The sequence below is a fragment of the Taudactylus pleione genome, unplaced genomic scaffold (genome assembly GCF_031769625.1).
Source record: "Taudactylus pleione unplaced genomic scaffold, aTauple2 ptg000897l, whole genome shotgun sequence".
Classification (NCBI taxonomy): domain Eukaryota; kingdom Metazoa; phylum Chordata; class Amphibia; order Anura; family Myobatrachidae; genus Taudactylus; species Taudactylus pleione.
The window spans coordinates 2,632,244-2,657,826 of NW_028285298.1; the positions used below are offsets into that span (position 1 = coordinate 2,632,244).

The window sequence follows — 25,583 nt, forward strand, 5'->3', positions numbered from 1 at the left end:
TCGCAATTCCAGATGCCTACAGCGGTGATAAGTCCTATGTGACTATCCACCCTTATTCTGAATCTTACACATCTATACAATCATGTGTTCCCCAGCCCCATCATCCCTAATAACTACACTGACATCTCGCCCGTGCTTGGTACAGAAAATGTCACTGATAAATAGTGTGTACCCTCCAAATCCACGGCTCAGAATGGGCTGCAACTCTGACAACTCGCAGACAGGATGCTTCTGTTATGTGTGAAGGCTCCGTTGTTGCCAAGTTGTCGTCCTGTACCTGCCATAGGTGAGAAGCAACTGAGATGCGCAAGAATTGTTTGTAACTGCTCTACCATCAATTGTATCAAATGATTGATAACCATCGATGGTGGATGGCTAACCTTACTTCATACCAGGAAGTGCCTACGAAGAGTAAGCACATTCACTACCCTTTTATGGAACATGACAAAATCTTGGTGGCTATGATCTACTGGCCTCAGCCCCAGTACACCTTCACCACAATCTCCTACACGCAGCGCTCTACAGCTCCAGGGTAGATAAATATTATTTTCAGTAGGTAGAGAAACCCAGATTTGCAACACACACACAATTTATCACAAATGTTATTATTATTATTATTATTATTATTATTGTCCTTTATAGGTTGCCACAAGGTACATAAACAGAACCAGTATGAACGAAACAAGAAATAAATGAGTTACAGTACAGAACACTGCAGGACATTGACATGGTGTATACACATTGCTGCATCAGCGGTCATAGGGCCTGATTCAGTAGTGTACGCTAGTTCCATCACCCCACGCTACTGCACTCCTGATGTTTGGGAATCTGCGCAGGCGCAGGACCCGTTCTGCGAGTGTGTAGATTGGATCCTACTAACACGCTCGCAGACTGGCAGCAGACTGTCAGTAATTGACAGTATGCTGCCATTTGTGGGCGGGGAGGGGGCTGCAATGCCCTCCGTTTCCCAAAATGGAGGCATCTCTCCACCATTGCAGGGGGAGAGAAGAAGCCAGGATCTCCGCGGCTGACGGAGATTTCCTGACCTCCCCCTCTAAACTGCAGCGGCCGGCTGCAGGACCCCATGGGTCACCGCAGCTGGCCGATTATACGCAGATTAACCGATGCTGCGTTGGACAACGCAGCTCAGATAAGTAATACACAGGGGGCGTGATGCCTACTGCTGCATTGCCATATCTGCAAGGATCGCAATTGCAAAGCTGCCTGTGTGCATACATCATATATCTATAGCCTGCGTGCATACATCATCAATCTATAGCCTGCGTGCATACATCATATATCTATAGCCTGCGTGCATACATCATATATCTATAGCCTGCATGTATACAACATATATCTATAGCCTGCGTGCATACATCATATATCTATAGCCTGCGTACAGACATCATATATCTATAGCCTGCGTGCATACATCATATATGTATAGCCTGCGTGCATTACATCATATATCTATAGCCTGCGTGCATACATCATATATCTATAGCCTGTGTGCATACATCATATATCTATAGCCTGTGTGCATACATCATATATCTATAGCCTGCGTGCATACATCATATATGTATAGCCTGCGTGGATTACATCATATATCTATAGTCTGCATGCATTACATCATATATCTATGGCCTGCGTGCATACATCATATATCTATAGCCTGCATGAAGCTTTGCAATTATGATCCTTGCAGAATCAGGCCCATAATACCCAATAAGCAGCAGGACGGCAGGACCCAAGGGTTAGATGCTGTTGTATGCAGTAGGGAAGAGATAACGGTATACATGAGGGAAGGAAAAGCACATATGGGAAAAAAGCCCTGCTCGTGAGAGCTTGCAATCTAAAGCGGAGGTGTAGACAGACAGGGGTGACGCAGAGGAGAGAGACAGTGAGGAAGAAGCATGGGGCAGCGGATTAGGATGAGAGCTGGATGGCTTTGATGGAGTAGTGGGTCTTGAGAGCCCGTTTGAAGATATGTATAAAGGTGGAGAGTCTGATAGGGAGAGGGAGAGAGCTCCAGAGGTAGGGAGCAGCACGGGCAAAATCTTGGAGGCGGGAGTGGGAGGAAGTAATCAGTTGGGAGGAGAGGTGGCGTGCATTTCTGGAGCGAAGTGGGCGGGCAGGAGTGTGAAGGGAGATAAGGTCACAAAAGTCAAGTACAATAGTGGACCCCAAATTATTTTACCTACAGTGTGGGACTCAAAATGTTTTAAATGTACCTTGACATAATGGCTTTGGAAGACACAAGTGTTACACCTTCTATCTGGTGTATCTAATAAGTTCTGAATAGGCTGCACCTCCTAGTGACATAAATACCCCTTTACTATAAGAAGCCTGTGTGTCTCTCCTGGCTTAGGGGGCTGCATGTGTAAAGCTGGGTACATACTGCAAAGATATACAGTCAGGTCCATAAATATTTTGACATTGACAGAATTTTCATATTTTGTCCTCTATTCACCACCACAATGGCTTTGAAATGAAACAAACAAGATGTGATTTAACTGCAGACTTTCAGATTTAATATGAGGGTAATTACATCCAAATCAGGTGAACGGTGTAGGAATTACAACGGTTTCTATATGTGCCTCCCACTTTTTAAGGGGCCAAAAGTAATGGGACGAACTAAACAATCCTAAATCTAACTTTCATTTTTTAATACTTTGTTGCAAATCCTTTGCAGGCAATTACAGCCTGAGGTCTGGAACGCATAGATATCACCAGACGCTGGGTTTCATCCCTGGTGATGCTCTGCCAGGCCTCTACTGCAAATATCTTCAGTTCCTGCTTGTTCTTGGGGCATTTTTCCTTCAGTTTTGTCTTTATCAAGTGAAATGCATGTTCAATCGGATTCAGGTCAGGGGATTGACTTGGCCATTGCATAACATTCCACTTTTTAGCCTTAAAAAACTCTTTGGTTGCTTTTGCAGTATGCTTCGGGTCATTGTCCATCTGCACTGTGAAGCGCTGTCCAATGAGTTCTGAAGCATTTGACTGAATATGAGCATATAATATTGCCCGAAACACTTCAGAACTAATTCTGCTGCTTTTGTCAGCAGTCACATCATCAATAAATACAAGGGAACTAGTTCCATTGGCAGCCATATATGCCCATGCCACGACACTACCACCACCATGCTTCACTGATGAGGTGGTATGTTTTGGATCATGAGCAGTTCCTTTCCTTCTCTTCTCTTCCCATCACTCTGGTACAAGTTGATCTTTGTCTCATCTGTCCATAGGATGTTGTTCCAGAACTGTAATGGCTTTTTTAGATGTTGTTTGGCAAACTCTAATCTGGTCTTCCTGTTTTTGTGGCTCAACAATGGTTTACATCTTGTGGTGAATCCTCTATATTCACTCTTGTCAAGTCTTCTCTTGATTGTTGACTTTGACACATATACATCTACCTCCTGGAGAGTGTTCTTGATTTGGCCAACTGTTGTGAAGGGGTTTTTCTTCACCAGGGATATATATTCTTCTGTCATCCACCACAGTTATTTTCCGTGGTCTGCCGGGTCTTTTGGTGTTGTTGAGCTCTCCAGTGCGTTCTTTCTTTTTAAGAATGTTCCAAACAGTTGATTTGGCCACATCTAATGTTTTTGCTATCTCTCTGATGGGTTTGTTTTGATTTTTCAGCCTAATGATGACTTGCTTCACTGATAGTGACAGCTCTTTGGATCTCATATTGAGAGTTGACAGCAACTGATTCCAAATGCAAATGTCACACATAGAATCAACTCCAGACCTTTTACCTGCTTAATTGATAATGAAATATAGAGGGAATAGCCCACACCTGTCCATGAAATAGCTTTTGAGTTGATAGTCCCATTACTTTTGGGCCCTTAAAAAGTGGGGGGCACATATTGAAACTGTTGTAATTCCTACACCGTTCACCTGATTTGGATGTAATTACCCTCAAATTAAATCTGAAAGTCTGCAGTTAAAGTACATCTTGTTTGTTTCATTTCAAAACCATTGTGGTAGTGAATAGAGGCCAAAATATGAAAATTCTGTCAATGTCCCAATATTTATGGACCTGACTGTATGTGCAGATCGAGTGATCTACAGATATATCTACAGATGATGGTCGTTCATACAAACTGAAAGACCATCTGTTTCTGGCCGCGGATCCCGCCAGCTGGGTGGCATGTTCCGCCTCCCTCCCTGTGGCCTCTGCTGCATGTGTAAGGGTGGTCGGGAGACCGCCCGTACACACTGGCTGATGGACAGATATATCTGCAGATATATTTTCTATCAACTCTGCAGCAGAGCTGATGCGATATGTCTGTGAACGACGTCGTTCACAGAAATATCGCTGGTACACACTGGCCGACGGGCAGCAGATATATTGGCCGATCAATTGATTGGCCAATATATCTGTCAGTGTGTACCCAGCAATAGTCACACTAAGCTCAAAATTACATTTCATTTTATTGCACGTCCGCAGTACAGCAAAATGCATTTGTGAGGGCTGCAGTTGACATAACAAGTGTGATAAAAGGGATATAATATTATGCTAAATACCTGTATACCTATACAATAGAAATGGCTTCTAACACCTTTCCTCAAGCCTGCTTTAATCTGGAATTATTTGTATGAGTCTGGGGGGCCTATTAAACAACACTAAAATAACGTTTTTAAGGACATTTTCCTTAATTAACATAAAATTCATGAAGAGACTTAACACAGGAGATATCACTGATATCACTGATATCTCCTGGTTAAGTCCCCCTGTGTTAATTTCCACACTCCCCATACATTAGTACATTAGTGCATTAGTATGGGGATATGGAAATTATGCTATTCATCAAATTCCGAAAATTATTTATTTTCGGAATTTGATGGAGTTACTATTCGCCAATGTGAGGTGGCGAATAGCAGGTAAAACTTACCTGCGTCAGTGTGGTCAGGTCCCCCGGCGTCTCCCTCCGGCACTCTGGTCCATCCTCTGGCTCCGGTGGCTGGTCAGACACGTGTTTTCCCAGCAGAACACAGTAAAGTTTAGAAAAAAATAATAAGTTTTTTTTTTTTCTAAACTGTACTGTGTTCTGCTGGGAGAACACGTGTCTGACCAGCCACCGGAGCCAGAGGCAGCTGCATCGGGCAGGTAAGTGGGCGACGGGGGGGAGGTGCATGAGCTGGTTTTACGAATGTAACAGTGCATGCACAGCACTGATTACAGCTGCGGTAAGTTAGTGTACACAGGGAAAACCATCTATTTCCCGAAAAGCTGTCATCACGAAAATGACAGCTTTTCAAAATAGATAGTTATGGAGAGGAGGAATAACGAATTCCTCCGGTAATTAGGTAGAACTCCATGCGAGTTCTATATCTAATTACCTCCAGAGAATATTAAGTTATGATGAATAGGCCCCTAAGGGCTCTATTTATTAACATTATTTTTACTAACATAAAGTAAAAAAGGGTGTTTTCATATTTTAGTTTCACCTAAATCTACTAAAGGGCAATTGGAGTAGGATTCATAAAATTCTACTCCAAGCCCTAATTATCAAATTTTTAATAAGCAGATCGCATTTCCCATAATTGTAATGGGAAATGCAATCTGTGTGGTAGTTACTAAAAATAAAATGTGAAAAAATACCGGGGAAAAAATACCGGGGGAAGCCCTGTGATAATAACGCCACCTGGAGGTGGCATTATCCAGACTTACCTCCGGTTTCCGGACTCCTGCTCTGCTCTAAGGGGCAGAGTAGAGCCCGGAGCCGGCCCTAGTGATTAGCTGTGTGGTCTAAATAGATCACACGCTGATCACTGATAAAAAAAAAGTTAAACAATAAAACTTACCTGAGTCCAGGGACGGTGATCGGTGCTCCGATGATGTCCTCCGTGGCTCCAGCTGACCGGAGCCTTAGTGACATCACCGGAGCCCCGATCACCGGAGGTAAGTGAAATTAAGGGGGGGGGGGTCGCGGGGGGAGTCGCGATTGCAGGGGGAGCAGCGGCCAGTCGGCACATGCGTGGTCACCTTGTCACTGTATTTTTTTCAAAATACAGTGCTAATGCTGCAGAGGGAGTTTGCAGGGACAGAGCTTTATCACAAGCTCTGTCCCTGTAAGGGATTTTTAATAAATCCCTGTGATATTGCCTGAATTCGCAATTTGTACATTTCCAGCTTTATACTTTCACTTCGTCCACCACGAGTGGCAGTTCCTATTAATCCAGCACAGGCCTCCATTCTTAAATCCCTTGACATTGTCAAAAAAACTCAGCGGGGCAGTCGTGGGAAGTGATAACGCTGATCTTATCCTCCACAACTCACATACAGCGGTCAGCCACCAGTTAACACAATGCATTTTACGGCCGGAGAATGTTGGGAAACATCAAGACCTGTGTGTTTCCAAAACCACTCTGCCTTTATTTTGGACAGACAGATTATTTTATAGCACTCAAATTAACATAGAGACAAAGAAATCTAGTCTGCACATGCTCAGTAATTTTGCCTATCTAATCTAATTATAATATCTATGAATATATTTCAAGCATTAGATACATCATCAGTAGATGGCAGTATTGCCTAACTTATCAATAAATGAATATTAGTATCTATAGATACATATTTAAATTACATCTCCTTGACAGATTTATTAGCTATGTCTAGGCTTGGAGACTATAAATCCTTGATAGTAGACAGTGTCTGACATTTTACACCACTGTTCTGAATAGAACGGTGGAAATAGCAGATCCCCATCGTGGCTTATACAGGATTGTCTTCATCTTGGGAAATGGCGGCGCGTGTATACGCTGCGGCTGCACTTACCGTTGGTGCCGGTGATGGCGATTCCTGTGGTCCGGGTGTCCGTGTGTTGGGGTGGAGCCGCTTGCAGGGGCTGTTGGGTCCGGCGCGGAGGCTGTGCAGGTCTCTGAGGGAGGTACAGCCCCGGGTAACCCCTCAGCCACAGGCATTGTGGGTGGAGCGGGGGTGGCTGGGATTGCTGCCGCTTCTGGAGCTTGTGTGTCTGCTGCCCCTGGAGTTACTGTGCCTGCAAGCGTGGCGGCCCTGGATGGGTCTGTCGCAGCTGGGGTGGTGAGTGGTGGCTGGTCTGGAGACTGGAGTTGTGAGAAGAGCCATGTGCACGGCAATGGAAGTAGAGATTGGTGGGCAGCGCTCTGGAGGGGGGCATTTCTGGAGACTCGGTTATCCCTGGAGACGCAGGCAGGGTTGGAAGAGGCATCGGAGGAGGGAGAGGAGGCAAAAAAGGGGTAAACGAGCTGGTACTAGAGCCAGGCTCAATTTATGTTTTATCAAACCCCCTTTGCCTAGCTTATTTCTAGCAAATGTTCAGTCCCTGACTAGTAAACTGGATGAATTACATGCAGTTCTTTCATACATGAAGCATCTGGAGTCCTGCTCTGTATTAATTTTTACCGAGACTTGGCTAAATGACTTAGTTCTGGATACTGCGGTCTCTTTTGGAAACAGGATTCTGTTCAGAGCAGACAGAACTTCTTCATCAGGGAAAAGTAGGGGTGGGGGGCTGTGTTTGTATGTCCTGCGTACCTGGTGTATTGATGCTATCTGTATTGGTAATCATTGCTCAGTGGATATTGAATATCTGTCTGTCAAATGTAGACCCTTTTATTTGCCCAGAGAAGTTTCGGTGGCAATTATCATTGCCGTTTATATTCCCCCTCAGGCTAATGTGACAATTGCCCTGGGAATTCTTTACGAGGAAATTGCGAAATTACAATCTGTGTATGTTGAGGCAGTTTTCATTATAGCAGGTGATTTCAATCAAGCTGACCTGAGGAAAGTATTGCCTAAGTTATATAAAAATGTATCGGCTCCAACTAGGGGCATGCGTACCTTGGACCAGGTGTATACAAACCTCAAGTCAGCTTATGAAACTGTTGTTTGCCCCCATATTGGCAGATCCGATCATATGTCCCTGTTTCTCATACCTGTTTACAGGTCATTAGTTAGGAGAGTGCGACCGGTCAGACGTCTGGTAACTATATGGCCGGAGGACGCACTGACTAGATTACAGGATATGTTGGAATTCACAAACTGGGATTTGTTTATTGATGAGAGTAGGGTAAATGGCGATATAGATATTGACTCTCTAGCATCATTGATATTAGGTTACATCGGTTGCTGTACGGATAGTGTTACAGTAACAAAGAGTATTAAAATATTTCCCAACGTGAAGCCTTGGTTGAACGGGGAAGTTCGATCTCTACTCAAGGCTCGTGATAGAGCGTTTAAATCTGGTGATTTAGAAATGTTGAAATCTTCCAGATGTGAATTGCAGAAAGGTATTAGGAGGGCTAAAATTAGTTACTCCGCAAAGATTGAAGCTAGAAGTCATGATAACAGGAATCCGAGAAGCCTGTGGCAGATGATCCAGGATATTACTGGTTGTAAAATAAAAAAGGAGGTGATTAGCAATGACAATAATCTATTAGCTGAAGATTTGAACCTGTTCTACTCTAGGTTTGATCAAGAGAATAGTTTTTCTGTTACGCCCCAAATTCCCCGGGTGGGGGAGTCTCCTCTTATGTTGGAGGAGTATGATGTGATTAAATGTCTACGTCGGGTTGATTTGTGTAAATCAGCCGGCCCGGATGGGATTAGCGGTAAAGTCCTCAAGGGGTGTGCAGACCAGTTAAGTTGGATATTAACGGTCTTATTTAATTTGTCCCTTTTTAATTGTGTAGTGCCGAGATGTTTTAAGAAGGCAAATATTGTTCCAGTTCCAAAAAAGGGGGTAGTAAAATGCCTTAATGATTATCGCCCAATTGCACTAACTTCATTGATAATTAAATGCTTTGAAAGGCTGGTATTAGGACATATTCAATCTTTTTTCCCAGTAGATTTTGATCCTTTTCAGTTTGCATATAGGAAAAATCGTTGCACTGATGATGCGGTACTTACAGCACTTCACTCTATTTTAGCTCATTTGGAAGTGAGGGATTCTTATGTTCGGATACTCTTTGTTGATTTTAGTTCTGCTTTTAATACGGTTATTCCCATCTCACTAACATCTAAGTTGTTTGACTTGGGGTTAAGTGGGTCTATTTGTAACTGATGAGTCCCATTATAGGAAAGAGATCAAAAATTTGGTTTCTTGGAGTGGTGATAATCACTTGCTCCTAAATGGTGACAAGACAAAAGAACTGGTAATTGATTTTCGTAGGAGATGTTTAGAGCAGAAATTGCCAGTGTCTATTAACAACCAGGATGTTGATATAGTTGAGTCTTTTAAATTTCTGGGTATCCAGGTTGCGGCAGATTTGACATGGTCTTTAAATACACTGTCCCTAATTAAAAAGGCGCAACAGCGTTTGTTTTTCCTAAGACGTTTGAGGGCCTCGGGAGTTAGCAAAGTAACTATGCTAAACTTTTACAGATGCTCAATTGAGAGCATTCTGACGTTTGGTATCATTATCTGGTATGGCAACTGCACAGCGAGTGAAAGAAGTGCACTGGAACGGGTTGTTAGGACCGCCAGCAAAATCATTGGCGTGCAGCTGCCAACTATTCATGATGTTTATGGGCTTAGGGTTCTAAAGAGAACCAAAGGTATCATATCGGATCCAAGCCATCCATTTCATGAATTTTTTGATAAGCTCCCATCTTTAAAGCGGTTTAGAGTACTTCGGGCACGTACGAGTCGCTTGAGGGTTAGTTTTCTTCCATCTGCTGTGCGCATGTTGAATGCTATGATTGTATCTCTTTAGTTAATTTTAATTTTATTATTTTTGTGAAATTGTTTGTGATAACCTTTACCATGGATTGCTATTCACTGTTTTAAAAAAGTGCAATGTAATTTCGTCTGTCAAACTTGTTTTGCTGATGACAACAATAAATACAATACAATACAATAGAAGTATAGAATCTCTTATCTTTCCTGTCATATAAATCAGAATTGAATACAAAGGATGAATACACTGTACTATAGTCTTAATTGGCTAACATAAGTTATTCTATATGAATACATGCCTAAAAGGTAGAATAGATAGATAAGGAATGAGGTCCTTCTCAGGCACAATGTCTCACACAGAATATAATTTCTTCTTACCATTTGAACACAAGATGGAGTCATGCTTTAACATGATTCTTCACTTTAACAGAAGTGAGTCTGAAAATCTTTTATCCGCTGCAACCATCTAAGTTCCATGCCTTTAGACTCACCAGCTTCATATAAAGACAAATAGAAGTGGTATCTAACAGACACCCTGTGCTTGGGAGAACGGATCTGTAAATCTTGCTCTGTTACTTACATCCCCAGAGCTCCCACACTCAATATAAAGAAAACTACAGGCTCTCTGGTAATGCCAGATCTAAAAGAAACAAGACTGCTACAATTGCCGACCTTATTGAATCTTCAGATCTTGCCTGTGTTACAGAGACTTGGCTAGAGGAAAATGCAGCACCTATGTTGGAAACTGTAGTTCCAACAACTATTCTGTCACCCAAGACTGAACCGCAGGGGAGGGGCTCCCTGTGCGTATACGACCCCACATACCACACCGTCAAGCCTCTTGGTTTGACAATAGTTTTAGTGAACTCAATAAAAGGGGTCATACACTTGAAAGGTGATGGAGGAAGACGAACATGGTAGGGGATAAGTTAAAACTAATCATACATATTGGAGAATATCAATCAACAATCAAATGTAAGAAAGCAGAGTTTGTTTTAAATGATATCATGGCAGCAAACAATAGGCCAGCTCAGCTTTTCCATACAGTGGAGATGCTTTGCCAGCTTGCCTGCAGCTTGATGAATCCCTCTCCCAGTCAAGATGTAATGAGTTTGCAAAATTCTTTGCAGATAAAATGTCAGAACTGTGATATCCTGCTTTCCAACCTGTGATACTGGTTGCTCAGTGATGGAATCCGAGATCAGAAGTCTAGCGGGTCTGATATAGTTTCTGTGCATGTACATGTGAACTGAGGCAGGAAGGTCACAGCAGATAAGCTCAGGGAGACTGGACTCAGGAGGTAACTCAGGAAGACTGAAATCAGGAGGTATGCTCAAGTAGACTGGACTCAGGAGGTAACTTAGGAAGACTGGACTCAGGAGGTAAGCCCAGGTAGACTGGACTCAGGAGGTAAGCTCAAGTAGACTAAACTCAGGAGGTAAGCTCAGGTAGACTGGACTCAGCAGGTAAGCTCAGGTAGACTGGACTCAGGAGGTAAGCTCAGGTAGACTGGACTCAGGTGCTAAGCTCAGGTAGACTGGACTCAGGAGGTAAGTTCAGGTAGACTGGACTCAGGAGGTGAGCTCGGGTAGACTGGACTCCGGGACTGAGATCCTGACATGCACAGGAAGTTGGCAAATCCCCAAACCAGAGGCGCAGAGTGTAAACACACCGGTGGTCTTCTCCAGGGAACCGCACAAGGGTATATGGTTTTTGCTGCGTCCGGTGTGCAGGTCGTGGCATGCTGGCTGGGTTTCCCAGTGTTACTGTCTGGACCTCCAAGAATGCTGAGGCCTAAGCCCCAAATCCACGGACAAGAATAACTGAAATAGTTATAATAAAGCCGATGGAATTGGATCCGATTATATGATTGGAATCAATTGAGTTGACAATCAGATAAGAATCGATTGTGCTGGTTATCAGATAGGAACCAATTGTGCTGGTTATCAGATAGGAACCGATTGTGCTGGTTATTGGCTAGGATCCGATTGTGCTGGTAATCGGATAGGACTTTCATAGAAGCAGGAGTCTGACGTCTGGACCCTGGGTATGTAAGCACTGCAGTGAGACATGTTGTTCAAAGCATCTGCTGCTTGTCAGTGGATTCCTTTTCTCCCTACACTTCTGTGGAGTGGATGGCACAGTCCTTATCAGGTTCAAATTATTTCTCAACAGCAGGTCACAGAGAGTTTCTTCTGGAGTAAACTCTTCATCACCAGTGCCACTGCCATGTGGTGTCCCACAGGGCAATATACTATCTCCCATGATTTTTGCAGTATACATGCTACCTTGATTAGCTGCCAGGATATGGTGTTCACTCTGAGAAGCATGATTCGAGGAAAGGGAACCAGAAACTGAATGGAGTAAAGAAATGTGACCGCTGCTGAGACAGCAACTGGAAAGTCAGCGGTCAGCTAACAGAAAGTGTCATGGAGGCGCCCAGGTCTGGAGATGGCAGGAACATTGTGGGTGAACTGTGGCCTGTGCAACATGGGGTACACATGAGGTGGCAGCACCAACCAGGAAGCGGACAGCCGGCCTGAGTAGCTGATCTGAACACGCCCACACTCCAGCGTGCAGGTAAGATCTGCAGCGCAGTACACCGATTCCTGACCTAAATTATCTTCCATCTGGGCTAGAAACCCTACAGTGCCATCAAAGGAGTGCCAAACTTCCAAGCTTGCCAAGGTAAGCCACCTGTTTCCATGGAGCAGCTTTGACATAATGGATTTAAAAGACATTGCTAAAATTACCCGACTGTTACGTCCCACAACCTATGATCTGGTCCCTGCCTCAACCAAGCTTTTAATAGGGTGTATGTACATGATTGGCCCTGTATTTTCAAAAATAGTTCAATGCTCTTTACAGACAGGCACTTTTCCTGAGCCATTAAAGGAAGCAATTGTTAGACCAATTCTTAAAAAAGCTAATTTAGACCCCGACTGTGGGCCAAATGTAATAGGGTGAGAGTTTATAAAATGTGAGAGTTTAGCTGTAAACTCTCACATTGGTCAAGTTTTATCTTTAAAATGGAAAAACATTTGGATGAGAGTTTAAATTGTGAGAATTTTTTGAGTCTGAAAAACATGCGAGTTTGCTCTGTTGCTTTGTTCTCGGACCCTATTACATTGGTCGAGTTAAAACGTGTGAAAAAACTCACATTTTCTAAACTCTCATCCTATTACATTTGGCCCTGCATGTCCAAGTACAGACCAGTATTAAACCTTCCTTTTCTAGGAAAGGTTATTCAGAAAGTGGTGGCACCTCAACTAGAAACCCGCCTGTCAACCCATGATATTTATGATTCATTCCAGTTAGGATTCAGGAGAAGACATAGCACTGAAACAGCCCTGGTATGTGTGCTTAATGATCTTCTGATTGCAAGAGACAAAGGTGACTGTTCAATCTTAATCCTTCTGGATCTCTCTGCAACATTTGATACCATGGACCACAGGATTCTACTTGAGTGCCTGAAAAACGTCTGTGGACTGGATGGCCGAAATAATTTCTCAACAGCAGGTCAAAGAGAGTTTCTTCTGGAGTAAACTCTCCATCACCAGTGCCACTGCCATTTGGTGTCCCACAGGGTTCTATACTATCTCCCATGCTTTTTGCAGTATGCATGCTATCACTGGGTAAAATAATCAGATGCCATGGCCTGGGCTACCACTGCTATGCAGATGATACACAGCTGTACCTGTCCTTTGTTCCAGGTACTAAGAAGTCAATACCAACCCTATATGGCTGCCTAGATGAGCTCCTGGAGTGAATGAGTGCCATTTGGCTATGACTGGACCCTAATAAAACAGAGGTCCGGCTGATGGATCAAAGGACAAGGCTGCAGCATAGACAAGCAACAAGTCTTAAGCTTGGGGGTCCAGAACTACAAAACACTAAACATGTCTAGAATCTTGGTGTTGTCCTGGATAGTGGCATCTGACACTTAAACATCAGGTATACCTGCATGTATACCATCACGCCTAGACTACTGCAGATGGTACAAAATGCAGCTGCCAGGCTATTAACCAACCAGCCCCAGTCCAAACACATAATACCCATTCTCTACTCCCTTCACTGCCTGCCTGTAAGATGGCAAATCGTTTTCAAGATTGGCTTACTGACTTATAAAGCCCTACATGACCGGGGCCCAAGGTACTGTCCCACTTGATTACTACGATCCGTTGACGAAGAACTATTAGCTGTACCTAGAATTCATCTGGGGGTCGAGCCTTTAGCTTTGTGTCTCCGGCTCTTTGCAACTCACTTCCCTGCACAGTTCATGAAACCTCCACTCTAGTGTCTATTCAAAAATAGACGCACTCAAGACTCATCTATTCACCCAGCATTTCACTAATGCCCCTTGTTAAGTTGGTTTTGTATTTTGTGGTGTAAAGGCAAATGTAAAGCACTTTGAGTCATATTAGGAGAAACGTGCTATATAAATAACATCATCATCATTATTATTATTATTATTATTATTATTGTACATATAGAAGCCTAATAGAGACAGATTTGCACACAGCTCTATGCATTGAACTATAATCATATTTTTACGAAGTGCAACCAAACCTGAAGACGTGAGACGGTGAATTTTATCGTTCCCCAGCCAGAATTCGCTGTCTTGATTCCCAAATCCCTTCTTGTAGTTATTCCAGTCTCTATAGAAATCCACAGAACCATCCACCCGCCTCTGGAACACCTGGGAAAGGAGGAATAACGTCCATATAGCATATTGTAACAATATTGTGCCCACTGAAGTGCTAGCTGATGGGCGAACCTACAATAGTCACAGGGGAGATTCCATATTGTGTAATTGTGCATACCTTACATTCTCCAGCAAACACTATGAACCAAGTTCAGAATTAGGAGCAACATTTTTAAAAAGGAGCAAACAAGGTGCAATTTGCTCCTTGAACAGACCATGTTGCCATGTAGGGGTGCAAATACATTTATGTTTTGACATGCAGGGAATATACCGGCTGCTTTTGCATGTAGAGAACAAATACTGGGCAGCTTTGTTTTCACTCTGACATATTGACTTAAGCTAGAACACACCCTTTCAGTGTCGGACTGGGACATGACGGGCCCATCGGGGGAATGCAGTGGCAGAGGCCCATGCTTAAAGGGGATGGTCTTCCACCAGAGGGGGTTTAACCAGCCAACACAGATGCTTGGCTAACCATTAGGCAAATCTTGTTGTGGTTTCTATAGAAGGGAACCAAGCCCCCATGCTGATCAGTGGTCCTGCTCCACCAGGTAACTGACTATCTAATAGAGTAACAATCTATCATTTGAGGTCTGGAACTTGACACACACAGGCAGTGGGGCCCATTGGGGATTTCGGCTCTACCCCTGTGGGTCAGTCCAACAATGCACCTTTTCCCAACTATACACCTTCTCTGGGAATCGGTATTATATACCGGCGGACATAATACTGGCACCGAAAGACAGAATGAAGATCCCAATGGGGTAATCATGTCATCTATCCCTACCCCTCAACCCCTATAAGCCTCCCTTAGGGGTGCCTAACCCTAACCTCCCCCCCTAGTGCCTAACCCTAACCTCCTCCCAGGGGTGCCTAACCCTAACCCCCCCTTCCCCGCTGCCTAACCATCCTGGGGGGTACCTAACCCTAAGTCCCCCCCCGGGAGAGCTAAAACCTAACCCTCTCCTCCCCGCTGTTGTCCGCTCCCACCGCCCAGCTTACCTTCATTCGGTAAGCTGGGCGTCAGAATCCCGGCATAGGGATGATGATAGGCATCGGGATTTTGATGGCTATTATTAGTCCCATGCCCAGATTTGACAGTCGGGTAGCCGGCGGTTGGCATTTCGACCGCCAGCTTCCTGACCGCATACCCCTTCACTGCTCATTTGAAAAAATGCCACATCTGCAGTGCAACATGGTTTTACCAAGGTGTAAATTGCTATATTTTCTTATTTGCTCCCAGCTCTAAATCAGACCCTGTATATACTGTGTGTTCTGCCAGATGGTTGAGCATGCTGGGGGCGGGATGTAGTTGGTATCCAGGCATGCGAGATGCCTGCAGTCTGAATACTGGCTCCGAAATCCCACAAGGTCAGGATCCCGGCACCAGTATCCAGACCGCCAGCATCCCGAAGGTAAGTATCGGGGTGTTAGGGGGAAGTTAGGGTTAGTTAGCGGGGTTAGGGTTAGGCATTAGGGGGAGATTTAGGGCTAGGCACTGGAGAGGGAGGGTTAGGATTAGGGTGGGGGGAGGGGGAGGTTAGGTTTAGGCACTAGGGGGGAGGTTAGGTTTAGGCACCGGGGAGGGAGGGTAGGGGTTAGGAAAGCACTTACCTGTGTTTCCTATGGGTATCAGGACTCGAGATGCCGCTGTCGGTATTCTAACTAGCGGCATCCCGACACAGTTGAACATCAAAATTGAGTCTTTCTCTGATATAAATTGGAGATGTGCGCGGACCCCAGTGATTAAAATGTATAAAAATAGCTATAACCATGTAATGTATGGACCTGTTTTTGATCCAACAGTATTATTAACATCAATAACACCTTAAATCATGAAGGAGGGACTTACATACCATCAAAAATATGCAAGATTTGTGTTTCAGATCCTAGATCCGACCCCAAAGAGATCCGAGCCAGGAGTCGGTTCATCTCAGAATCCCAAAGTTCAGGTGTGTTCGGTTTCCAACAAAACCAAACTGATCATCTCTAATATAAATATGTGTATTTGAATGGTGTGTGGGGGGGGGATGGGTGATTTCAGTGGGGCAATGCGCAGCTGGTTACCATTTAAAGTCTGTTTATTTTTAAATGATCCAGTAGCTGTTACATCACCAACATGAATGACGGCTTCCTATAAACATGAACCAATCAGACACTCAGCACCTACCAGCCATCCTCCTCCATCAGTTTCCATGTCACACATCACTAGGAGAGGATCGCCCCCTTGTGGGTAAACTGTGTACCAGCCAGTAAGACTCAGTCCCTGGTACAGAATTTGCTTGCAGTTCTGGGCGGCTAAATAAAGTAATTGGTACTTAATTTTCTAAGTGAATTGAATATGTGAACCAACACTAAAGCTTATCTGTCACCAACACCCAACTGGACACTGTACACATTATTTGACACTCTAGTATAACTAAGTACATACAGTATATATAGTTTCCAATGTTTCAAAATTATTTCTAGAGACCCTTTTCAAGGGCATCTAAATCCATCATATATATTACTGTCCAGATGGAGCTCTGTGACCTGCAAACTCCACTGTGATTTGTTTATAGAATGTTATAATAATAATCAAGGGCGTAACTATGGCAGTGTGGCCGGTGCCACCGCACAGTGTGCAGGATGCCATAGGGGTGAAGCCAGCTGCCACCGCAATCTCCACTTGCTGCACTTTTATTAATAGTGGTGCTCCCAGCTCCTTCCTCTCCTGGTCTCTCTCCCCTCACACAGCTCCAAACTCCTCCCCTCAAACACAGCACCCCCCCCCTCTACATACACACAGGTTATCCATTGCTGCTCTCTCTCCCCTCACACAGCTCCAAACTCCTCCCCCCAATCACAGCACCCCCTCCACATACACACAGGTTATCCTTTGCTGCTCTCTCTCCCCTCACACAGCTCCAAACGTGTACCTCCCCCATTCATGGCACCCCACCCCACACAGGATACCTTTTGCTGCTCTATCTCCCCTCACACAGCTCCAAACCCCCCCATTCTCACCCCCTCCCCCACACAGGTTACCCTTTCCAGGTCTTTCTCCCATGAAAGGTCCAAACTACTCCCATCATCAGCAGCCCCCCTCCCTCACACAGGTTTCCCTTTCCTTCTCTCCTCTCACAGCTCCTAGCTCCCCCTACCATCCACACTGTGTGGTGTAATGTGTAAGGGGCACTACTGTATAGCACTGATTGTGCAAAAGGGGTTCTACTGTGTGGTGTAACGTGAAAAAGGGACACTACTGTGCGGTGTAATGTGAATAAGGGGCACTACTGTGCAGTGTTATGTAATTAAGGGACTCTACTGTGTGGTGTAATGTGAATAAGGGACACTACTGTGCAGTGTAATGTGAATAAGGGACACTACTCTGCGGTGTAATGTGAATAAGGGACACTACTGTGTCATGTAATGTGAATAAGGGGCACTACTGTGTGGTGTAATGTGAATAAGGGACACTACTGTGCGATGTTACATGAAAAAGGGACACTACTGTGCTGTGTAATGTGAATAAGGGGCACTACTGTGTGGTGTAATGTGAATAAGGGCCACAACTGTGCGGTGCAACGTGAATAAGGGACACTACTGTGGGGTGTAATGTGAGTAAGGGACACTACTGTGCAGTGTAATGTGAATAAGGGACACTACTGTGCGGTGTAATGTGAATAATGGATACTAGTGTGTGGTGTAATGTGAATAAGGGGCACTACTGTGCGGTGTAATGTGAATAAAGGACACTACTGTGCGGTGTAATGTGAGTAATGGACAGTACTGTGCGGTGTGATGTGAGTAAGGGACAGTACTGTGCGGTGTAATGTGAATAAGGGGCACTACTGTGCGGTGTAATGTAAATAAGGGACACTACTGTGTGGTGTAATGTGAGTAAGGGACGCTACTGTGCAGTGTAATGTGAATAAGGCACACTACTGTGGGGTGTAATGTGAATAAGGGACAGTAGTGTGCGGTGTAATGCGAATAAGGGACACTACTGTGTACATTTTAAAGACACACATAATTGTGATTCAAATAATTTAATTTATATTTGAGGCATTCAACTAGTCCAAAAATAACTAGAGAAAAAAGGAATTGAGATGCACACTATTTTTAGTTAGGTCACAAATTTAGAATTTTAAATGAAATGGTTTCTCATGTAATATGTCTTTCGGTACTATTTATGAAGTTGTATATATTGAAAAATATGTTTATTATATATTGTAATTTTTTTTTAGATATTATCTAATGTGTTATTTATATAACTGTTTGGCACTATAGTGATACCAGGTCTCCTAGGAGGATTATAGGAAAGTATTCCCAACCCAGGGATGTACAGTGGGGCAAAAAACTATTTGGACAGCCACCGATTGTGCAAGTTGTTGCACTTTAAAAGATGAGAGAGGTCTGTAATTTCCATCATAGGTACACTTTAACTGTGAGAGACAGAATCAGAACAAAAATTTCCGGAAATCACATTGTATGATTTTTAAACAATTTTTTTGTATATTCTTGCGGAAAATAAATATTTGGACACCTACCAACCAGCAACAATTCTGGCTTTCACAGACCTGTTACTTCTTCTTTAGGAAGCTCATCTATCCTCCACTCATTGCCTGTATTAATGGCACCTGTCTGAACTGGTTAACTGTATAAAAGACACCTGTCCACACCCTCAAACAGTCAGACTGCAACCTATCCACCATGGCCAAGGACACCAGGGACAAAATTGTAGACCTGCACAAGGCTGGGATGAGCTACTTGACAATAGGCAAGCAGGTTGGTGAGAAGAGATCAACTGTTGGCGCAATTATTAAAAAATGGAAGAAATACAAGATCACTGACTATCTCCCTCGACCAGGGGCTCCATGCAAGATCTCACCTCGTGGGGTATCAATGATCTTGAGAACAGTGAGGGATCAGCCCAGAACTACACGGGGGGACCTGGTCAATGACCTCAAGAGAGCTGGGACCACAGTCACTCACAATGGTTACCATTAGTAACACACTACGTCGTCGTGGATTCAAATCCTGCAGCGCCTGAAAACCAGCACATGTCCAGGCCCATCTAAAGTTTGCCCGTGACCATCTGGATGATCCAGAGGAGGATTGGGAGAATGTCATGTGGTCAGATGAGACCAAAATAGAACGCCGTGTTTGGAGGGAGAACAATGATGAGTGGCATCCCAAAACACCATACCCACTGTGAAACATGGGGGTGGAAACATCATGCTTTGGGGATGCTTTTCTGCAAAGGGGACAGGACGACTGATCCGTATTATGGAGAGGATGAATGGGGCCATGTATCGTGACATTTTGGGCAAAAACCTCCTTCCCTCAGTAAGAGCATTGAAGATGCAACGTGGCTGGGTCTTCCAGCATGACAATGACCCCAAACACACCGCCCGGGCAACTAAGGAGTGGCTCCGTAAGAAGCATTTCAAGGTCCTGGATTGGCCTAGCCAGTCTCCAGACCTCAGCCCAATAGAAAATCTGTGGAAGGAGTTGAAAGTCCGTGTTGCCCGGCGACAGCCCCAAAACATGACACATCTAGAGAAGATCTGCATTGAAGAGTGGGCCAAAATACCTGCTGCAGTGTGTTCAAACCTGGTCAAAAACTACAGGAAACATTTCACCTCTGTAATTGCCAACCGAGGTTACTTTACAAATAATTGAGTTAAACTTTTTGATTGTCCAAATATTTATTTTCCGCAAGAATATACAAATAAATTGTTTAAAAATCATACAATGTGATTTCCGGAATTTTTTGTTCTGATTCTGTCTCTCACAGTTAAAGTGTACCTATGATGGAAATTACAGACCTCTCTCATCTTTTAAAGTGCAACAACTTGCACAATCGGTGGCTGTCCAAATACTTTTTTGCCCCACAGTATAAGGCATGTTTAATGTATTGTGCTGTACAGCTGAACAAATAGATATTTTTTTTTATCCAGGTGCCTGAATTTTTAAAGGGTGGAACACATGTCCATCCTTACACAAAGTGCAGATACACCCCCCCTGAAGCCTGGTGGAATGCATGGCCATCTTTTTGCCAGGGGCGTAACCAGAGGTATGAGCAGAGCCGGATTTAGACCTCATGGGGCCCTAGGCAAGACACCAGTTTGGGGCCTCCTTCCCTCAAACAATCCATAGCACTATATGTGAGTTCCTGATTCATGCCCCTATATATATATATATATATATATATATATATATATATATATATATCATTATATATATATATACAGGTTGAGTCTCCCATATCCAAAATGCTTGGGACCAGGGGTATTTTGGATAACGGAATATTCCGTATTTTGGAATAATTGCATATCATAATGAAATATCTTGGGGATGGGACCCCAATATACACACAAAATGCATATATGTGTTATATGCACCTTATACACACAGCCTGCAGCTCATTTTATACAATATTTTCAATAATTTTGTGGCTCAACTAAAGTTTGTGTACATACATGAAATAAATTTATGTTTCATTTACACCCTATACACACAGCCTGAAGGTAATTTTATACCATATTTTTAATAATTTGTGCCTTAGACAATGTTTGTGTACATTGAACCATCAAAAATCAAAGGTTTTATTATTTCAGTCATGCCAAAATTATTCCGTAATTCGGAATATTCCGTATTTCGGAATATTTGGATATGGGAGACTCAACCTGTATATATATATATATATGTGTCTAGTGACATTGTAAAAATTGTGCATATATCCAGTAGGTGTCACTAGGTCAAGTTTTGACCTAGTGACACCTATTGGATATATACAGTATATATATTTACAGTTTGTATATGATATGAATGTGTGTATCTTGCCCTATTGACACCTACTGACTGTGATATACCGTACCTGCCTGGCCTTGCTGGGTGTAGCACCACTGCTGCTGGTGGGCGGTGGCGGGCCTGGCAGGCTGGCAGAGTGGCTGCTGGGGCGGGCTGCAGTGAGGCTAGTTGGATCAGCTGGGAGGGACAGGGCGGTGGGCCATGGACCCGGTGGCAGTGAGTCTGTGCACACACCCTTCCCTCATGCGCAGGCGGCTGCGGCACACTGACAGTCTGCACATTCACTCTCTGAGAGAGCACTGTGCAGACAGCGGCGTGGGACTCTCTGGGAGTGGAGACGGGACGTGCAGTGTTCCTCTGAAGTGCTGTGATCGGGCAGATTTCTTTGGGCAAAGGGACACATCCACGGGCCCCTTGGTTCCCGTCAGGCCCTAGGCGAGCGCCTAGGATGCGTAGTGGGAAATCCGGCCCTGGGTATGAGGGCCCCATAGCAAAATTTCTCTCCTCACTGAACTTACTGAAGCTGGGAGGAGGCGTGGCTGTGGTCCAGGGATGTCATCATAGCCATGCCTCCTCCTAGCAGAGATGATGTCATTTTTAGTCAAGCGCCTGTCACGAGCCAAACAGAACCCATGGACCAGCAGCCACTGCTGATTGGCTGCGGGTCCGCAAGCTCCTATTGGCTCGCAACTGGCTCCTGATTAAAAATACATTAACGCTGTACTTGGTAGGGTGCAGGGGGTTGCTTGCTGGGTCAGTGGGCCTCCGAAGCCGCTGGGCCCCATAGCAAGCGAACCCCTTGCACCCTCTATAGTTACGCCTGTGTTTGTAGCCTTTGAGCATGTGCCAAGACAGCCAATATTTGTAACTTAGGTACGCATGGCTGTCTTATATCAGTGCGCATGCTCTGTCCCTGGAGAAATGTGTGCCCATTTATAATCAGGTGGGTGAAACACATAGATACAAGCTGTATAGATTTCAGTGATATCTCCGCCCCTTGAATAGTGATTTGATGTTCGATTTTGCATGCCCATGTCATACTTACCCACATTTCTGCAGGAGGCTCCGGGAGGGGGCTGCCAGGTCCGTCCAGCAGGGAGGGTGGGGCGGTTCAGGTAGACAGAGCGGGGGCGTCATAGTGCCCCCCCTCCCCTGCTTTATAATGCCAATAATACTGGCATTATAATGCAGGAGGCGGGGCTACGCTACAATGACGTGAATCAGCGTGAATTGCGGTGGGCGCGGGGGTTTCACGGAGTGCTGGTGGCCATTACAGGGGACTTGCCTAGTCTAACGGTGTGCCGGGAGCGGTACCCAATTATCGGGAGGCTCTCGGCTGTCCCGGGAGAGTAGGCAAGTGTGGCCCATGTACAAATCAAACATCAAATCCCACTAAAAAATTTACTTAAAATCTCCAAATGAATTAACCTGCTTCATGTTTTCAATATTAGCATGAGCAGGTCTGATTGACACAGATGCATGCACAGATCAGTCAGATCCGTGCATGGATCTGTGTGTAAAACTTTTTAAACTTTTTAAAATAAAAAAAAAATGACGTGAGTTCCCCTCTAATAATCACAACCAACCCGGGACTTTTCAGAGCCAGTCCTGGTTGTGTAAATACGGCGGACAAAAGACGCAAGGGTCCCCTATATTTAGCACAACAGCACTTGGCTCAGTGAGCTGGTCCTGGTTTGGGAAATACAGGGGACAAAATGAGTAGGGGTCCCCTGTATTTTCCATAACTAGCACTGGACTCTTTCGAGCGGGGGTGTAATGCCACAGCCAGGAGAACCCTTTCACTAGGTCCCCCAGCCAAAGCATTACACCTGACCGCTAGTCAGCCCAAGCTGGGGATCCCTGGGGAGGTGGGAACCCCCCCAAAAAAGGGGTCCCCCGCTCCAGGGCACCCAAGGCCTGGACTGATAGCCCGGGCTATCCCTGACACCCAGCACCAGGCTTGGAGTCACAATTCATTTTAGAAGTAATCAACTTGCCTGAATAAACAGGTTTACTGGCAATGCTTAGAGCCCGTGTGAGTGCAGCCATTTTTCTTGCTATATTTTGTGGGTTATTAATGGTGGAGGAGCCCTGCTGTAGTTGACTTTATACTCAATTGAGTATGGCTATTACCATTGAGATGGCTATTACCATGCAACAATATTATAAGCACTTCCATAAATCTCACTAATCATATGGGAATTGTCCCTCCCAGAACAACCCTTACCATTAGGGAAGTCTAGAAGGTTCCCCATTTCACTACTGGTTAGAAGTTCTGAATTTTTTCTTTTTCAATAACTCTTGAAATGTATATAATGCATTATGTTGTATATGTTCTGGATACTGCAATCTATTTACCTTTCAATTCCATAGGACCGATGTACCCAGGAATTCCAGGTAAGCCCTTATCTCCTCGGACTCCTGGAAATATGAGATATAAACATTTAGAAAGGTGCCGGTCTGTTCCTTGTGTAGCAATCTGCTGTGGCCCAGGAACAGTTACACTGACATGGCATTGTGTGCGGGTAGAATTCTTACCTTTTGATCCAGTGGATCCTGTCATTCCGGGATCTCCTGGTGCACCTGGGGTCCCAGCACAACCCCTTAATATAGTCATATTTTCTGATCCCCCGACCCCCATCAGCTTCACATCTGTGATGAGAAAAGAGGATATTTACTATCATGGGCTGCAATCTGTTACCCGCTATCTGTTCAGGCGCACTCAGGGTTCAGCAAAGATCCTAGTGTCCTTCACAGTCCTGATTTCAAGCAACCAGAATGAGCATGTCCTGCTATAATTGGGGTATGCATGTGCCAGGAATGGGCATGGAATTGGTGAAAGTGCTAGGCGCGCACCCACGGTGATGTGAATGGGGGTGCCACTAAGCCCCGTCCCCTTTCACAGAGGCCCCACCTCCTTTTTGGCTGCAAGTATAACCATCCCGATGGTTATACTATCTAATGGTTGCGATGCGATGGCTAGATGCATCACATTGCTGGATTTGATGTTGGAATCCCTAGACCAATGCTTGGGTAGCGGGAAGAGACATAGTCAACGTGTTTCGTCTCCTAGCAACGGGAGACTTTCTTAAGATGTGAAAGTCTCTAGTTGTTAGAAGATGAAACGCGTTGGAAAACGTTACTTCCTGCTACCCAGGCATTGGCCTGCCGCATCTCTATTGCCAAAGAGAACACCACTGGAACCATTTTACTGCCACAATTGCTCCCTAGGCAGTGCAGGCTTCCATCACTACGCCCGCAGCTCCACAAGCTGATTACCCTTTACAGCACAGACGTTAACCCCTCACGTGGGGGAAATGTGACTGACAGCCTGCAAGCTGACTACCTTCTGCAGAGTAGACTTTCCCCCCTCAAGCCGGCAGCCCCACATGCGTAGAGCGTGGTTGAGAGCCTGCCAGCTGATTACCCGCCTCCTCTACAGATAGTAGCCATCCTGCTGTGTTACTACAAATGTGAACTCCACTACAGCTATTTTAAAAAGTAGCGTGGCCGCGCTTAGACACCTTTAGAGTCAATACTGACATACTATGTGCAGTGGCGTCCCTACCTTTAGAAGTACCCGATGCGGGCAGCGGAGCAGTGCATGCAGCATAGCCATGCGCCGGGAAAAGGGGAAGTGGCCTTGTGACAAGGGGCATGGCCTCTGGTGTGGGGGCATGGCCACGCACCCGAACCCTGGTCTTAGTCTCTCCGGGGCTCCGGGAGGTGCGGGCTGCCCCCGGGGACTAGTGTACTTGTAATGCCGGCTCCCTCACTGTGACAGGAGCTGAGTGCTGCACTTAATTCTACAGTAGAATTAAGTGCAGCACCCAGCTCCTGTCACACTAAGGGAGCCGGCACTTTGGTGTCACCCCTCGGTGGGTGACATCTGGGTGCGACCCGCACTCCCCTATTGACGCCACTGACTATGTGGTAACTATTGCTGCTGTACAAATATTGAAGTGTAATATTGTTACTACTAAGTAGCTTACGGCTGCTTAAACTAAAGCCGGGTACACACTAGATGATATTTTGTCCAATCCAGCGGATCGGAGCGATATATCGGGCACATCGTCTAGTGTGTACCTGCTATGTCTTTGACGATCGCACGTCATCAGCGACATCCACCGTTGACCCTGCATGCAGGTCAGAAAGGCGATATCGTTAGCGGGGGCCACAGGGGCATATCTATAATGGGTGCAGGGTGTGCGGGGCACACGGGCCCTTGGGTCCAGGGGGGCCCACACTGCACACCTTGCACCCATAAGGGCATATTCAATTAGCCGCAGGGTTTTCCCCACGACTAATAGCAGTCCAAAATCCCCGAGGCGTGGGGAAAAGCTATTTAATTAAACAGCCTTTTTACCGCGCCGTAAAATCGGGACTCGCGTGCGGAAACACAC

General features: G+C 44.9%; 1 protein-coding gene across 3 annotated transcripts in view; it reads right to left on the bottom strand.

Moving 5' to 3' along the window:
• LOC148474078 (ficolin-1-B-like) overlaps positions 1-25,583 on the bottom strand; it is a 59,667-nt gene that overhangs the window by 29,034 nt on the left and 5,050 nt on the right. Inside the window, exons 2-6 of one of the 3 annotated variants that reach the window (XM_088459187.1) lie at positions 23,719-23,832; positions 23,539-23,601; positions 21,582-21,611; positions 16,553-16,680; positions 14,247-14,376 (exon numbers count right to left, since the gene is read on the bottom strand). In XM_088459187.1, coding sequence (XP_088315313.1) covers positions 14,247-14,376; positions 16,553-16,680; positions 21,582-21,611; positions 23,539-23,601; positions 23,719-23,832 — 465 coding nt within the window. The remainder of the gene's footprint in view (positions 1-14,246; positions 14,377-16,552; positions 16,681-21,581; positions 21,612-23,538; positions 23,602-23,718; positions 23,833-25,583) is intronic. The other 2 variants (XM_088459188.1, XM_088459186.1) reach the window with 2 other exon arrangements.